Here is an 18,470-nt window from a genome sequence, read left to right as displayed (position 1 = left end):
GTCCGGGTAGTGTACCCAGAGATGAAGGGGTGAATTTGGGTGATGTTGTACAGATAGAAGCAACAGGCCTTAGCAGTTTGTTGGATATGCATAGAAAATGAGAGGTCAGAATCAAAGACGACTCTAAGGTTGCGAGCAGAGGAGAAGAGAACAATGACAGTATTATTTACAGAGATGGAGAACGGAGGACAAAGCAGAGGATTTAGGAGGAAAGAGGAGCAGCTCAGTCTTGGACATGTTTAGTTTCAGATGTCAGCCAAACAGGCAGATACTTTTTCTTGGACTTTAGATGAAATTTCAGGTGTAGAGAGGTAGATCTGGGAGTCATCAGCAGGTGGAACGTAAGCAGGTGAGGTTGGACTCATTTAGAGCACTGATCTTTGACCTGGGGGCCGCCGCGTGAGCGGACTGCTGGGCACGACGGACCACTGGTCTGACCCAGCAGTGGCAATTCTTATATTCTTATATAGGAGATACATGCATGAGTACATACATGAATTCACCCCAATTCAGCAAGGCAGGTGTAAATTTGTGCCCGGGCACTCGTGGATCACTGTGGGATCTGATTATTAAGGTACAATCATAGAAGCCCTGCGATTTAGGAGGTGACAATTCCTAGTCCTGAAACCATTCTAAGCAGAGTTAGTGCTCAAGAATTGGAGACACCTCGGTGGGGCTGGCAGTCAGGAGTCCTGCAGGATGGAAGAATCTAGAAGAAAGGATCCACTGTGATACTCATCACATTGTATTAGGAGGCTTAAGAGGCCTGTAAGCAACAAAAAGGGCCTTGGCAGAGCCAAGGCAACCAGAGGTCCAAGTTTTCAAGTTTAGTTTACATTTGATATACCTTCTATCAAGAATTAGCTAAACGGTTTACAATAAGTAATATAAAATAATCATAAAATAGGAACCCTGTGAAAAATCTGGAGAGAGACAACACTCTGAGGCATCTAACAGGCCTGACAGGTAAATTCCTAGCTGTAAGAGGACAGAAAGGGAACTAGAAGTATATTGCAGATCAAAGAGTGAATTCCTGGTTGTGAGAAGGGAAATATTAATGGGCTTTACATTCTACATTTACGCTGATGACATTCAGCTTATTCTTCTCCTACATACACATTCTCTTGCATCCTATTCATTAATCTCTGCAGAGCTGGACACTATTACAGATTGGCTTATGGTAAATAAGCTCAAGGTTAACTCTCAAAAGGCAGCAGTGTTGCTTTTTTCCTCAAAGAATCTAGCAGAAAATACTTTATATTTCACTATGAAATGAGTCCCCCCTACAATTCTCATGAAAAATCAAAATTCTGGGTGTAACAATAGATAATACGCTTTCATTCACATATTTCTAAGTTGGTTCCTTCATCTTTCTACACTCTCCTTCAAATTTGATCCATCCGTTCATTTCTTCAACAAAGTTCACTCTGTATTCTAATACACTCTCTCGTATTGAGCAAACTCAATTATTGTAACTCTGTTCTCATTAGACTCCCAAAATACCAATTACATCGCCTACAATTAGTCCAGAACTTTGAGGTAAGATTACTTCATCACTGTTCTAAGTTTGATCACCTCACACTGCTTCTGTTGTCATATCGCATCCCTTTCAAATATAATATCCTCAACAGATTCTATTGAGTGGTCTTCCCTCCTTTTTATATAATCTTCTGGTTCCATACTCGCCACAAAGAACCCTATGCTCTTCACAACAGCAGCTATTAGTCATTCCTTCATTCCGACCATAGGAATTCTTCATTCTGTCATGACTCCTACTCTCTGGAATTCTTTGCGTTTTTATCTCCACTCAGAAAAATCATTGGCGGCTTTCAAGGTACAATTAAAGGCCTACTACTTCTCCTTGGCCTTCAGCTCTTAATTTACTTCAGGCTTTCTGAAATTAGTGTGGGCAGAACTAAATTCTCTGTTTCCTCCACTACCATATTGTTCATCCCTTTCCCCAACCTTTTTATTTTTATTGTAATCCGCTGATTCCCTCTTTCCTCATGTTCTCAATTGTATTTTCCATTTTGTTTCTTACCCTATTTAATTTTAAATTTTTTATTATAAACCACTTAGATTTACCTTTGGTTTTATATTTGCGGTATGTTAAATAAATTGAACTTGAAATTAGAGCTGAAGGAATCTTGAACTGGAGACTGTGTGAAGAAGCCCCTCGTGAGGAGAAATGTCTGTAAAGATTTCTGGACAAATACCATCAGAATAAAAAGTTCAGCTATTTTCACATATACAGCCACAACCTGGTCAGGGCCTATCCTCATTTAGGTGAGAACAGAGAGAACTAGTTGGAGACAGACAGAGAAAGTACCCACTCACATATCAGAGAAAATACCCACTTACATACCAGCGCAGTAAGTAATTATCCTGGAGAGGTAAATCGAAACTCCATTTCTGAGTCCGAGGTAAGTACACACATTAAAAACAATACTATAGGAGTCACACTAAATCAGGCAGGAAATTTCCCACAGGGACTTAGCAAACATAAGGTATCAAGTTTCAAGTTTATTAAAAAATTTGTTATAACGCTTATTCAAATTTCTAGGCGGTGTACAGCAATAATAAAAAGAAGGAGTCTTTAAAAGTAACAAAACATTTTGGAATTAAAATATTAAAAACAAGACAGGTATGTTGGGCTATGTATGTTAATGCACACAGTTTAGGCAATAAAATTCTGGAATTGGAGACGGAAATAATGAACGCTGACCTGGACGTGGTGGCGATATCCGAGACTTGGTTCACGGACTCACACGGGTGGGATATGGCTATAACAGGTTACAACTTACTTCGTCGAGACAGAGAGGGCAATTTAGGAGGAGGGGTAGCACTATACACTAAAGAAGACATCAAAGCTACCAGAATCGTAGACGTCAAGTACACTGGGGAATCGATAGCATTCGATAGCGTACCACACCGCAGGTTACTGAGCAAGATGAGTTCTATAGGATTAGGTAACACATTGACGAAATGGGTTGGGAGCTGGCTTGGAGGTAGGCTCCAAAGGGTGGTGGTGAACGGCACCCCCTCCGAAATGACGGAGGTGATTAGTGGAGTACCACAGGGCTCAGTCTTGGGCCCAATCCTATTCAACATCTTTATAAGAGACTTGGCAGAAGGGCTTCGAGGTAAAATAACATTATTCGCCGATGACGCCAAACTGAGTAATGTAGTGGGCAAATGCACAACAGACGAAGATTCAATGCCTGACAACATGATGCACGACCTACTCCTACTGGAGCGATGGTCTAGGACATGGCAACTCAACTTCAATGCCAAAAAATGCAAAGTTATGCACCTGGGCAGCCAGAATCCATGCAAGTCTTATACCCTTAATGGCGAGATCCTAGCAAAAACGGTAGCAGAACGAGACTTGGGGGTAATCGTCAGTGAGGACATGAAGTCTGCCAATCAAGTGGAGCAGGCTTCGTCCAAGGCAAGACAAATCATGGGCTGCATACGAAGGGGTTTCGTCAGTCGTAAGGCGGAAGTCATTATGCCATTGTATAGATCCATGGTGAGGCCCCACCTGGAATACTGTGTGCAATTCTGGAGGCCGCATTATCGCAAGGATGTGCTGAGACTGGAGTCGGTGCAAAGAATGGCCACCCGGATGGTCTCGGGACTCAAGGATCTACCATACGAAAAACGGCTTGACAAATTACAGCTATACTCGCTCGAGGAGCGCAGAGAGAGGGGAGACATGATTGAGACGTTCAAGTATCTTACGGGCCGCATCGAGGCGGAGGAAGATATCTTCTTTTTCAAGGGTCCCACGACAACAAGAGGGCATCCGTTGAAAATCAGGGGCGGGAAACTACGAGGTGACACCAGGAAATTCTTTTTCACTGAAAGAGTGGTTGATCGTTGGAATAGTCTTCCACTGCAGGTGATTGAGGCCAGCAGCGTGCCTGATTTTAAGGCCAAATGGGATCGGCACATGGGATCTATTCACAGGGCAAAGGTAGGGGAGGGACATTAAGGTGGGCAGACTAGATGGGCCGTGGGCCCTTATCTGCCGTCTATTTCTATGTTTCTATGTTTCTATGTAACCTGGCCAGAGGAAACGACAAATACCTGTATCTTGGTGTAGTATACAGACCTCCAAGACAACAGGAAGACAAGGACATAGAATTAATCAAAGATATAGAGAACATCACCTTGCGTGGGGACACAGTACTGTTAGGGGATTTCAACATGCCCAATGCAGACTGGAACACACTTTCCACTACAACCAGCGGCAGCAAAAGGCTAATATCCTCCATAAAGGGAGCACGACTCAAACAAATGGTACTGGAGCCCACCAGGGATCAGGCGATACTGGACCTGGTACTCACCAACGGAGAAAGCGTCTCAGAGGTTTCGGTAGGCGATTCGCTAGCCTCCAGCGATCACAACATGGTATGGTTCAACCTCAGGAAAGGTTTCACTAGATCAAACACAGCAACAAAGTTCCTCAACTTTCGAGGCACTGACTTCAAGCGCATGGGAGATTTCGTCCATCGGGTGCTGCAAAACCAAGGTGAAATCGATAATGTAGAGGCTATGTGGTCAACCTTGAAATCTACCCTACACGAAGCAACAAACCGCTATATAAAAAAAGTAAGCAAACGACGGAGAAACAATAAATCCCAGTGGTTCACTGCGGAGATCTCGGACCTCGTTAAAGAAAAGAAAAAAGCTTTTATTTCCTGCAAATGATCAGGAAAAAGGGAGGCAAAAGAAGACTATCTGGCCAGGTCTAAAGCTGTCAAAACAGCAGTCAGAGAGGCCAAACTTCGTATAGAAGAGAATCTAGCAAAGAACATTAAGAAGGGGGATAAATCCTTTTTCAGATATATCAGTGACAGAAAAAGGAACACAGATGGGATGGTACTCCTTAGGAAACCAGACGGGAATTATGTAGAATTGGATTCTGATAAAGCAGAACTACTAAATTAATACTTCTGCTCAGTCTTTATATGCGAGGCGCCGGGGTCCAGTCCACAGTTGCAGGCAAGGCAAAGCTTATTTCAGAACTTTGAGTTTACACCCAGCAGCGTCTACTGTCAGCTATCAAAACTCCAAGTAAATAAACTAAACTAAACCTTAAGTTTATATACCGCAACCTCTCCACGAAGTGTAGCTTGGCACGGTTTACAAGAACTTAAAATATAAGAAGAGAAAGGAAAAGGTTTACATGAGCTTATATATAGAATGGAAGAGTAAGGGGGAAAATAAAATTACATGTTAGAGAAGATCCAAGTTTTCAGTTGCTTGCGGAATAGTTGGAGAGAGCCCAGGTTCCGCAACGGGATAGTAAGGTTGTTCCAGAGACCTGTGATTTTAAAGAGAAGAGATTTTCCCAGTTTACCTGCATAGAGAATACCGTGTAGAGAAGGGAAGGATAGTTTATATCTTTGGGCAGGTCTGGTGGAGTCAGGACTCGAGGAGTTAAAGGATAGTGGGATTAGGAGAGGAAGGATGTCGTGAATGATCTTAAAAACCAGGCAGGAGCATTTGAAATGGATTCTGGAAATCACTGGGAGCCAGTGAAGATTGGACAGGAGTGGGGAGACATGGGGAGACCGGACAATCTTCACCCCAGGGTGCTTAGAGAGTTGTGTGATGTCCTGGCGGAACCGTTATCCATGCTCTTCAATATTTCCCTGAGTACAGGAAGGGTCCTGTTGGACTGGAAGACAGCTAACGTCATTCCATTCCACAAAAAAGGTTGCAGGACGGAGGCGGCAAACTACAGACCGGTGAGTCTCACATCGATAGTGAGTAAACTCATGGAAACACTAATAAAGCATAAATTAGACATGATCCTGAACGAGGAGAATCTACGGGATCCCCATCAACATGGATTTACAAAGAGAAGGTCCTGCCAATCCAATTTAATCAGCTTCTTTGACTGGGTAACAAGAAAGCTGGATATAGGGGAGTCCCTGGACGTCGTGTACTTGGACTTCAGCAAGGCCTTTGATAGCGTACCACACCGCAGGTTATTGAGCAAGATGAATTCGATGGGATTAGGAAAAACATTAACTGCATGGGTCAATGACTGGCTAAGCGACAGACTTCAGAGGGTGGTGGTTAATGGTATCCTCTCCAAATCGTCAAAGGTAACCAGTGGAGTGCCACAGGGCTCGGTCTTGGGTCCAATCTTCTTTAACATATTCATAGGAGACCTGACTCAGGGGCTTCAAAGTAAAACAACATTATTTGCTGATGACGCCAAACTATGCAACATAGTAGGTAAAAGCACTTTGCCCGACAGTATGACGCAGGACCTATTTTTACTGGAACATTGGTCCTCAACTTGGCAGCTACGCTTCAATGCTACAAATGTAAGGTCATGCACCTTGGCAGCAGAAATCTGTGCAGAACTTACACCCTAAATGGGGAGACCTGAGCTAGGACTAAAGCAGAACATGATCTAGGAGTGATCATAAGTGAAGATATGAAAACTGCCAATCAAGTGGAGAAGGCTTCTTCCAACGCTAGACAAATGTTGGGTTGTATCCGCAGAAGTTTCGTCAGCCGGAAGCCTGAAGTCATAATGCTGTTGTACAGATCCATGGTGAGACCTCATCTGGAATACTGTGTGCAATTCTGGAGGCCAAATTACCAAAAAGATGTGCTATGAGTAGAGTCGGTTCAACGAATGGCCACCAAGATGGTCTCAGGACTCAAGGATCTCCCATACGAGGAAAGGCTGAGTAAATTGCAGCTATACTCACTTGAGGAACGTAGAGAGAGAGGAGACATTATTGAGACGTTTAAATATATCATGGGCCATATCGAAGTGGAAGATGATATCTTCTTTCTTAAAGGACCCACGGCCACAAGAGGGCATCCGCTGAAAATCAGGGGTGGGAAATTTCATGGTGTTACCAGGAAGTATTTCTTCACCGAAAGGGTGGTTGATCATTGGAATGAACTTCAACTGCAGGTGATTGAGGCTAGCAGCGTGCCAGATTTTAAGAAAAAATGGGATAGGCATGTGGGATCTCTTGGGGGGGGAAGTTAGGGGGGTGGGTCATTAGAGTGGGCAGACTTGATGGGCCGAGGCCCTTTTCTGCCGTCATTTTCTATGTTTCTATGTTCTAAGTTTCACATGAAGGAGGCAATTCTGTCACTGGGCCCTTCATTTAGGTGCCTCAAGGCCTCACAGTACAAGCTCGTTTTATAAGGGATTTGGGTAATCTAGCTTTCATTATAGAATACAAGCAAAAGCCAGTAATGTTTAGGTCCCCATACGAGTAGTTATTCCAGCCATACAGCTAGCGTAAGAGTGGTCACTTAAACCCAGCAGGGACACATAAAGTCCAGTTTCTGTAAGTTACCAGCCTTGTGTACACCCCCTTGCAGGTATAGCACTGTGGATAGCATGTGCATGTTTAAATGCACATGAGGTGAGTCACTTTCAGTTGAAAGGAGACTCCAGAGTGAGAGGGCAGAGAATGAGGTTAAGAGGTGATAGGCCCAGGTAGGCATAGTAAGGAGGGCGGACTGCCCCGGGCGCCGGTACCTCTCTGTCCCTCTGCTCCTTCCCACTCCTCCCCTGCTGTGCGCGCACCTTCACTTTCTCCCACTATTTCTCTAGCTCTTTGCCAGCTTCCGCGCTTCCCTCTGATGTTACTTCCAGGTCCCATTACTAGGAAGTGATGTCAGAGGCAGAGCCGATGCTGGTGCGGGCAGCAAAGTGGAGATGCTGCTCGTGCTGGGGAAACTAAACAGGTATGGGGGAAGAGAATGGGCATGCATGCGGTGGAGGGTGGGGGAAGAGTGCAAGTGTGAGGGGGCACCACCGCCGTGGCGCCTCCCACCTTCGCTACGCCAGTGGGCTCAGGAATCTAATCTAAGGAAATACGGTACTTGGTGGTAGATGCATGGAACAGTCTCTGTGAAGACTGTCTGAATTCGAGACAGGGTGGGACAGGCAGGTGGGATCTCTTAGGGAGAGGAGGAGATGCTGCGGATAGGCCAGTTGGTGTTCATGGTTCTTTGAACAGATTAGGTGATAGTATTCACCACATGTATGCGTGTAAACACAGGCGCCTGCTTTATTCGGAGGGAGGTTAAAGCCAGGGTTCAAATCCCGCCATGGCTCCTAACAATCTTTGGCAAGTCACTTAAAGTTTCAAACAACTGTGAGTCCTTCAGAGACCTTTTGTACACATCTGCTATCTCACTTTTCGAAAAAACTGAGGACTCCATTGTTCTGACTCAGAGATTTTAATTCTTTCCAATGTAAATTGTATTGTGGGCCTGATAGACCCAGTACGGCTAGTCTTATGTTCTTAAGACTTTCACCCCTCTCTCGACTCCTCTTCTTCTCCACTCCCCTCACTCTTTCTTCTACTTTCACTCAAATTGTATGTCGTCTTGAACCTACTTAAGCATAGAACGACTCACAAATTGTAGATTAGATTAGAATCACTGATCAGGCTGAAGACCAGCCAGGCCCCTTCTCTGCTTTGCTGCCTGTTAAAACACAATTACACAGCGCAGGTGGAGCCTTTTATCATGTGGAGTCTAAGAAGAGGACGTGAAAAGAACTGGAACTGTGAACGAGTCAAGTCAAGGTGGTATATCGGAAGAGAGGAGCCATGCTGCATCGAGGCCCTTTTTAACTTTTTTTGCTGGGGGGGCAGGATTTTAAAAAAACAAGTATTAGCCATTAGGCCCCCCTCCTATGAGATGTTCCTAGTCCCTGTTCTCCCCTACCCCTGTAACCAGCACCATTGTCTCCCACTCTCTGCAGTCCAGCAATTTCTCCTACCTCTCAAACATCTCCCGCCTCCTTGGAAAGCAATGTCCTGTTGCTATGCAGGTGGCACTGGTGGAAGGGAAGGCTTCAGGGCTGGCTGATGGCGGCCTGCGTTAATCGCAAGCTAAAACTGCACATTTACAGGACCCGGAGAGAGGTTGTGGAAACTGCTAGACCTGGGGGGGGAAGAGAGAGAAGAGCTAGTGAGGTGCAGGCTGGGGGAGGGGGTTAGAGGAGACAGAGCGAGAAATGATGACTGGGGGACTAGAGGGAGAGATGCTGGCTCAGAGGGACAGGGGTGAGAGAATGAGATTTTGAGTTGGGGGAGTTGGGGGAGAGAGATGCTGACTTGGTAGGGAATAGGGAAGAGAAATACAGTACTGGATTGTATTGAAATTCTAGATACGGTATTACTTAGCAAAGATAATGTTTAAATATTGCAAAATAAACTTGCAGAATTTTGTATTTTTTGGTACAGAATTCCGCCAAGTGTATACTTGCCTTGAACCATTGAGAAAGGTGCAAGCTAAACCCAAATCTAGAACAGCTTTCCTGTCCCCACAGATAAAATGCTGTTTAACAAGTCTGCCTTCACAAATTCCTTCAAAGTGCTGAAATGTGTGTACAAAGTCTAATGGAAGAGAAATAAAGATGACTGCATGTATTAAAATGAAAAGAGTGACCTGCATGTGCTGGTCTAAACTTTCGAGTCATGAAGCTTTCTGGGGCCTATGGATGGTCTTGAGCTTTCACTATTCCCACACCAGCTGCCACTCACTCACCTGCATGTCACTGCCCTGGACCACCAGGATCCATGCTGGAAATTAAATGGCTTCCAAACTCCCCAGAGCCAGCATTTGGGTAGGAGGTCAGAAGGAAACAAGCACTAGTACAGCAGGTAGTGCCACTCTTACCTGAGAGAGAGAGAGGAACAGGATGTTTGCATTCCACTCCCTGCGCACGTGACCTGCATTACAAGTTCTCAGGGCTTTTACATCAGATGAATCTAAGAAAATCAGGCTACTGCCAGTTGGTTAAACCTGACAATGGCAGAGGCTTTTCCTATTAAGTTCCCAGTGCCAGAAGGACAATTTGAGGCCACCATATCCTGATGCATTATTGGACCTGCAGCTCTGACTGTTTTGGGTAGACTCAGGATTTCCATTGACTGAATCCTTCTTACAGATGTGTAAAGTTTTGACACCACAGGTAGAAAATATCGTGGTGGAAGTGATTTTTCTTTTGCTAGCAAGGCTCAGCACAATAGCATGCAAATGATACGTACACGGATAGGAGGAACTGTGCTTGGCACTTGCTCAGAAGAGCAGTCACTACACACAGCTCCTTCCTCCTGTCAGGCTAGCTGCTCTTCCTGCCCCAAAGAGCTCAGCTGCTTCAGGGCTTTCCCTGACACTCAGCTGTTTGAGGCAGGGGGACAGCAGCTTTTTATGATGGGCAAGTATCTGTAAATGAAAAGTGGATTATTGGGGGTGGGGAAATAGGACATGTTTGCAGCAGCAATGGAGGGGAGTGAATTGGACCAGTGTGGAAGAGTTGCTTTGCCCCTAAAGCTCCTGGGTATCTAATGTGCCATTGGCTGGATTCTACCTACAGTCTCTGTGACTAGAGCATCCTCTCAGTGCTCCACCCCCTTTGCTTCCATTGGCTGGATCCTAACTACAGTCTCTGTGACTAGAGCTCCCTCTCAGTGCTCCACCCACTTTGCTTCCATTGGCTGGATCCTAACTACAGTCTCTGTGACTAGAGTTTCCATTCGCTGCTCCACCCTCTTTGCTTCCATTGGCTGGATCCTAACTACAGTCTCTGTGACTAGAGTTTCCATTCGCTGCTCCACCCTCTTTGCTTCCATTGGCTGGATCCTAACTACAGTCTCTGTGACTAGAGCTCCCTCTCAGTGCTCCACCCACTTTGCTTCCATTGGCTGGATCCTAACTACAGTCTCTGTGACTAGAGTTTCCATTCGCTGCTCCACCCTCTTTCCTTCCATTGGCTGGATCCTAACCACAGACTCTGTGACTAGAGCTCCCTCTCAGTGCTCCACCCACTTTGCTTCCATTGGCTGGATCCTAACTACAGTCTCTGTGACTAGAGTTTCCATTCGCTGCTCCACCCCCTTTGCTTCCATTGGCTGGATCCTAACTACAGACTCTGTGACTAGAGTTTCCATTCACTGCTCCACCCCTTTTGCTTCCATTGGCTGGATCCTAACTACATTCTCTGTGACTAGAGCTCCCTCTCAGTGCTCCACCCACTTTGCTTCCATTGGCTGGATCCTAACTACAGTCTCTTTGACTAGAGTTTCCATTCGCTGCTCCACCCCCTTTGCTTCCATTGGCTGGATCCTCCATTCACTGCTCCACCCCCTTTGCTTCCATTGGCTGGATCCTAACTACATTCTCTGTGACTAGAGCTCCCTCTCAGTGCTCCACCCACTTTGCTTCCATTGGCTGGATCCTAACTACAGTCTCTGTGACTAGAGTTTCCATTCGCTGCTCCACCCCCTTTGCTTCCATTGGCTGGATCCTAACTACAGACTCTGTGACTAGAGTTTCCATTCACTGCTCCACCCCCTTTGCTTCCATTGGCTGGATCCTAACTACATTCTCTGTGACTAGAGCTCCCTCTCAATGCTCCACCCACTTTGCTTCCATTGGCTGGATCCTAACTACAGTCTCTGTGACTAGAGTTTCCATTCGCTGCTCCACCCCCTTTGCTTCCATTGGCTGGATCCTAACTACAGACTCTGTGACTAGAGTTTCCATTCACTGCTCCACCCCTTTTGCTTCCATTGGCTGGATCCTAACTACATTCTCTGTGACTAGAGCTCCCTCTCAGTGCTCCACCCACTTTGCTTCCATTGGCTGGATCCTAACTACAGTCTCTTTGACTAGAGTTTCCATTCGCTGCTCCACCCCCTTTGCTTCCATTGGCTGGATCCTCCATTCACTGCTCCACCCCCTTTGCTTCCATTGGCTGGATCCTAACTACATTCTCTGTGACTAGAGCTCCCTCTCAGTGCTCCACCCACTTTGCTTCCATTGGCTGGATCCTAACTACAGTCTCTGTGACTAGAGTTTCCATTCGCTGCTCCACCCCCTTTGCTTCCATTGGCTGGATCCTAACTACAGTCAGTAATTTAACACCTAACTCAATACTAAAATCAACAAATCAATCTATATGGCTTAACTCCAAGATTCAAATTGGCGGATTTAAAGTCGTCTGGAAGCTTTGGATTATTGCAGGCATACAGGTTTTAAATTATGTTATTTTAAACTAGTCTTTAAGCCCGTTACATTAACGGGTGCTAGAAAGCAGCCCCCTTTCCCTCTCCCCCTCCAGTTCCTCCCTAACTGTCTCTCCGTAGCCCCCCCTTCTGTCTTCCCCCCTAAGCAAAATGATCTGCCTCCCAGCACACCCCTCCCTGAAGCAGCCCCCTTTCCCTCTACCTCTCCAATTCCTCCCTGACAGTGTCTCCGTGGTCCCCCTTCTGTCTCCCCTCCCAAGCAAAGCTGTCTGCCTCCCAGCACACCCCTCCCCCCCAAAGCAGACCCCTTTCCCTCTACCCCTCCAATTCCTCCCTGACTGTCTCTCCGTGGCCCCCCATTTTGTCTTCCCCCCAAGCAAAGCTATCTACCTCCCAGCACACCCCTCCCCCAAAGCAGACCCCTTTCCCTCTGGCCCTCCAGTTCCTCCCTGACTGTGTCTCCGTGGCCCCCCTTCTGTCTCCCCCCCAAGCAAAGCTGTCTGCCTCCAAGCACACCCCTCCCCCAAAAGCAGGCCCCTTTCCCTCTCTCGCTCCAGTTCCTCCCTGTCTCTCTGTGGTCCCCCTTCTGTCTCCCCCCCAAGCAAAGCTGTCTGCCTCCAAGCACAGCCCTTCCCCAAAGCAGGCCCCTTTCCCTCTCCAGCTCCAGTTCCTCCCTGTCTCTCCGTGGCCCCCCTTCTGTCTCCCCCCCAAGCAAAGTTGTGTGCCTCCAAGCACACCCTTACCCCAAAGCAGGCCCCTTTCCCTCTTCCTCTTCCTTCTTCCCAGTTCCTCCCTGTCTCTTCGTGGCTCACGCGATTTTCTCTTCTCGCGGTCTGGCAAGCTCCCCTAGTCCCTTGCCGCCGCCGCCACCCCCTTCCCTTCCCGCGGTCGACAAAACTCTTGCCTCCAGCAGCCGCCGCAGCACTGTAAACACGCTGCTTCGCGGCCTCTACTGCCCCGATTTGCTCTTCCGTGTCCTTGATGACATCATCAGAGAAACGGAAGAGCAAATGAAGGCAGTAGAGGCCGCGAAACAGCGTGTTTACAGTGCTGCGGGGGCTGCTGGAGGCAAGAGTTTTGTCGACCGCGGGAAGGGAAGGGGGTGGCGGCGGCGGCAAAGGACTAAGGTAGCCGTCCAGACCGCGAGAAGGGTGGGCTGAGAGGAACCCGGGACCGTTGCAGAGGCTTGTTGCACAGTGTAAATACAGTTGCTCAGTGTGAAGCTTCCTTCGCTCTTCCAGGTCTGCATTATGACTCCTCCACGCGCCATCTAGCGCATGCGCAGTCGTGCGGCCACATCCCGACAGAAAAGGGATCAGGGAACACGTTTTGCTACTGCGCATGCACGGGCTAGTATTTTATTATTTAAGATGGTAAACTGCTTGATTTTTCACAATTGCAGCAAAAATATGGTCTTAATAAAACACAAAGTTTTAAATGGTTGCAACTGAAGCAGGCTATTCAGGAGGGGTTCCCTGAAAGGAAGAATCTTAATAATCAATACAGTCTGGAATTCTTGTGCTTTCAGGCGGATTTCTTGGGACACCAAGCCGCACAGTGGTATAAATTGATAACAGGATTTATAAATAAAAAATGAAAGACTGGCCTCAAAGATATTTGGAGCATTGAGATTAAGCATCAAATTTCGGCGTCTCAATGGCCACGAATTTGGTCTTGGAGGATGAGGTGTACAGTGTCTGCATCTATGAGACAAACTTGGTTCTTTCTGTTGCATAGAGCATTTTGGACCCCAGTTCGATTACAAAAGTTAGACAGCTCTAAGTCTAATAGATGCTGGCACTGTAAACTTGAAGTAGGGACTCCAGATCATTTATTATTCTATTGTCCCTTTATCATGGCCTTTTGGAAATCAATTTGGTTCCAAATTAATTGTTTATTAGAGAATCATGTAGCATTATCATATGATACGATTCTATTTGGTACAATGAGAACAAGGAGTCAAATTTCATCAAACAACAATAAACTTTTATTGATTATGACAGGGGTCGCCATTCAAAATATCACAAGTAATTGGAAAAACTGCAGTAGATTAAATTATACCTTCTGGTGGAATTCGTTATGTCACATTTATAAAATGGAAAGCATAATTGCTATTCAAAAAGGGTATTATAATACATTTAAAAAGATCTGGGGGCCATTGACGACTTACTTAATGAGTAGACACCATTTTCTATTAAAAGTATATTTGCAAATGGGGTGAGGAGGGTGAATTAAAGTTTTACTATAGGTTTAGTCAATAGTAAAGAATATTTATATTTGTATATTTTTGATTGAATGCTAAAGGAAAGGGTGGTTAGGAAGGAAATAAATTTATTTATTTGATGTTATACTAGAAAGAAATTCAAATGATGTATTTAATTTTAAATGTTTTATTATTTGTACACTTGTAAGATTAAAAAATGAATAAAGAATTAAAAAAAAAAAGAATCCTCTCATTCTCCACACCTCCAACAGACATTGCAGAATAAACCTCAATCATGGGACCTAATCTTTCTAGGCCTTTCAAATCTAACTGTAGACTGACAAACAATAAGTAGACCTTTACAAAATTGGTACCTAACGAGTCATAGCTCCAAACTAGAGAATGACATGGGGACAAATGACACTATAAATGCGCCTGTTTAACTTTATCCTCCCTCCCTTTATCCCTCTTTCTTGGAATTCCTCAAACCCTAATACCACCAGATCCTCCCACAAATTAAAACTATCCTTCCCCTCGCTAAAAGGCATTTCCCACACAGGAAAGCTAGGGACCTCCCTCCACTTCAAAATCACTGAGCTCTGGAACTACCTTACCTCCCCTCTTCGGAACTTGAGCTCTCTCCAAGTTTTCCGCAAACATCTGAAAACCTGGCTTTTCTCAAAAAATGTAAGTCTCCCTCCAACTTAGGAATCAAGGAAACTCTTATATCTTGGCATCCCAAGTCCTCTAAATTTTCTTCACACTTCTACCTCTAACCCTATGTTGTAGTTCCTTCCTATTTCTCCTACTGTAAACCGCGTCGAGCTCTACGAACGTGGAGATGATGCGGTATACAAACCTAAGGATTAGATTAGATTAGATTAGACAAATATTTCCACGTCCCCGCGAGTTCTTTTCCTGTCCCTGCCCCATTCCTGCAAGCTCCATCCTCATCTGCACAAGCCTTAAAAATCATAAGTGTTCAAGGCTTGTGCAGTTAAGGCAGAGCTTACAGGAATGGGGCAGGGACAGGAAAATAAGTTCCCGTGGGGACGGTGAAAAATTTATCCCCTTGTCATTCTCTACTCCAAACCAAACAGACTCTCCTCACAAACAAACCTATACTTTAAGAACTCCTCCTCCTCGCTCTGAAATCTGATCCCTACAATGTCCAGCAACCAGCTCACACACAAGAAATCCAGGCCCCCCTCCTGCTAGAACTCTCTCTAACCTACACTATGTCCGCATCACTCATCAGCACTTAAAAGAAAGAGCAACCACCCCTGTGCCTTGCATTTCCATCTATGCCAGATCTATAGGCACAAACTACTATTAGTAAAGGAACTGATATCTACAAGTGGGGAGTGTGTGGTACAGTGGTTAGAGCTACATCTTCAGCCCCCTGAGGTTGTAGGTTCAAATCCCTCCCTGCTCCATGTGACTATGGGCAAGTCACTTAATCCCCTCATTGCCCCAGGTACACTAGATAGAGTTTGAGCCCACCAGGACAGATAGAGAAACATGATAAAGTGCCTGAATATAAAACCACCTAGGATATCGTAGTATATCAATTCAATAAATAAAAGTGACTTAGGCTTCACCGCCTTCTTAGAAACCTGGCTCAAAGACACAACCTCCCCAGATCTACCCCATCTATGCCCACCAGGATCCAGTAATATCCGCATACCCAGACTGAAAAAGGCAGTGGTGGTCTCGCATTAGTCTGCAAAAGCTTCTTCCAAATCACATTAACAGATTCTTCAGTCCTCCCTGATCTAGAATATATGATATGTAAATTAGAAGATAAATCTGATATATTCCCTGCAATGTGGATGTATATCACCCCCCCCCCCCCCCGGACCATGGTCACATAATACTATAAGAAATTATCTCAATTCTCATCTGCCAATATGCAAGAGTAATTATCTTAGGTGACATAAATTTTCCACTAGAGTCCCAAGATAATGCTAGCGTCTCAAATTTCAAAACATTTTCTAAAACTATAAGGTCCTGCACACAAAAAGGACACACCTTAGATATTATAACATCCAACCCCACCCCCACCTACTCATGAATACAAAATGAGCTACAGTTCCCTGGTCAGATCACTACCTACTGTCCTTCAATTTTACCCTGTACATGGGAAGTACATCCGCCAAGGACACCAATAAAATAACACTTCCAAGAGGCAGGGTAAACACAAACCAATTCTGGAATAAAGCCTCTGAATTATTAAACACATCTTTAAACAATCCTACTATAATGCTGACTAATTGGGACAACACAACTGAACATACACTGGACACAATAACCCCACTACGCCACCGCAACACAAGAACTACCAAAAACCTAATCTTGCCAAAGACTTGAGAGGCAATGGCAAAAGAGCAACCTATCAGAACACAAAACTGCCTGGAGGGCTGCAATCAATAAATACAAATTCAATATTGCTGAAGAAATAATAAATACAAATTCAATATTGCTGAAGCAAAAAAAAAAAAAAAAAAAAGAAGTCCCTACTACGCTCATGAAAATGAAAACAAAAGTTTTGATATAAAAAAACTATTTTGCCTAATGTGCACCATGGGGCTCATAATCATAACAAAAATACATCTAAAAACCCGCCCAAGTTGGCACTTGGATAACCTAAAAGACAGGTCGTTCAAGTGCCGATAAGCAAAACGGGTTTTTAGATGTATCAAGAGACTTTATAGGCCTCTGAATCCCGCTGAGCGCCCAGAGCAGAAAGGGGTGTTTTTGAAGGAGTGGTGAAGGCGGGAGGTAGGTCAACCTAGACTTGGTTGTACTGCAGGGATAATCAAAAGTTTTACGAGGCTGCCTGGATAGAACTTATACGTTGTGGCTTAGATGATGTAAAACCCGGTTTAAGGGCCGGATTCTGTATAGGATAGCCGGTCTCAGAAGCCACCTAAGCGGCTTTTGAGATTCACACATGGGTGTCCTATATAGAATCACCTAACACCACAATTCTCTAACCAGTGTCTATGTCATAAGCACCGGTTAGAGAATCAGGTTGCCGCTGAGCTGATCGTGGCAAGGGAATTTCCCTGCCACGTTCAGTTTAGCCAATAGAATAGAAGTTGTAAAGGATTTCAATCTCCTGGGCTTTTTTGTAAACAAGATGCAACTAGCAGGGAAGAAATACTCCACAGAATAGCACTTGGTCATTATTCAATGAAGGCTCTCAACAAAGAATTCAAAGGCAAGGAAATAACACTCCAAATGAAGATCAGACTTGTCCACACACTCATTTTCTCAGTAGTCAATTATGGATGCGAAAGCTGGACACTACAGAAACAAAACAGAAAGATTGACTCATTTGAGCTTTGGTGTTGGAGAAAGATTTTATACATGCAGTGGACCAGTAGAAGAATCAATTCAGGAAGAAATCAAACTGACTATGTTACTAGAAGCCCAAATAATGACTTTACGACTGTCTTATTTTAGTCACACTGTCAGAAGAGAAAGATCATTGGAGAAGGACAGCATGTTTGGGAAGATCGAAGGAATCAGGTGAAGAGGGCAACCTGCAATCAGATGGCTGGATATGCTGAAAACAACCATGGGGATGACGTTGGAGGACCTTACTGGACTAACACAAAACTGAGTTCTTTTAAGATCTGTAATTCACCAAGTTGCTAGGACTCGACCAAGACTATGGAACCTGAAGAAGAAGAAGGCTAACCATTTAGTGGCCTCTCTTAGGCGTTAAACTTAGCCAGCCAGTGACTAAATATTTGCAGCTAGCTAGTTGTATCGCAAAATATAGTCAGCCAGCTGCTAACTGGGATATTCAGCAGGAGTGGTTACCTGGCCAGGAGCCGTTCCTGATTGGTTAAACAGCTCTGAAAATTGGATAGAAAGTCTTGAAGTAAAAAGGGACAAAATCTCACAATATAACAAAGGCAGCAAAAATAATCACACTTATAGTCACTCAGTTTTCCTCCAGGATTTTCAGGCTTTAAGAGTCTCCTCAGGTTTGGATCATTTCCTAAAAGAGAGGTCCATAAGCCACTATTGAGATGGCTTGGGGAAATCCACTGCTTATTCCTAGGATAAGCAGCATAAAATCTGTTTTACTACTTGGGATCTAGCCAGATACTTGGGACCTGAGTTGGCCACTGTTGGAAACAGGATACTGGACTTGATGGACCTTCTGTCTGTCCCAGTATGGCAATTCTTATGTGAGCCAAGTGTAGGACAATCAA

At 44.9% G+C, this 18,470-nt stretch overlaps 1 protein-coding gene across 7 annotated transcripts in view; it reads right to left on the bottom strand.

Moving 5' to 3' along the window:
* The window catches only part of LOC117365806 (synergin gamma-like), a 54,223-nt gene extending 44,516 nt beyond the window's left edge, over positions 1-9,707 (bottom strand). For 4 of the 7 annotated variants that reach the window (XR_004540456.1, XR_004540457.1, XM_033956649.1 and 1 more), the window contains exon 1: positions 9,556-9,707. Coding sequence is in view for 1 of the 7 variants with exons in the window: in XM_033956653.1 (XP_033812544.1) it covers positions 9,556-9,561 (6 nt within the window). In the remaining 6 variants the exon portion in view is untranslated. Of the gene's footprint in view, positions 1-8,785; positions 8,950-9,555 lie in introns of all 7 variants that reach the window. The other 3 variants (XM_033956650.1, XM_033956651.1, XM_033956653.1) reach the window with 3 other exon arrangements.
* Positions 9,708-18,470: the final 8,763 nt, after the last annotated feature.

The sequence above is a fragment of the Geotrypetes seraphini genome, chromosome 8 (assembly GCF_902459505.1).
Source record: "Geotrypetes seraphini chromosome 8, aGeoSer1.1, whole genome shotgun sequence".
Classification (NCBI taxonomy): Eukaryota; Metazoa; Chordata; class Amphibia; order Gymnophiona; family Dermophiidae; genus Geotrypetes; species Geotrypetes seraphini.
This window is presented reverse-complemented; position numbering and strand designations above follow the sequence as displayed.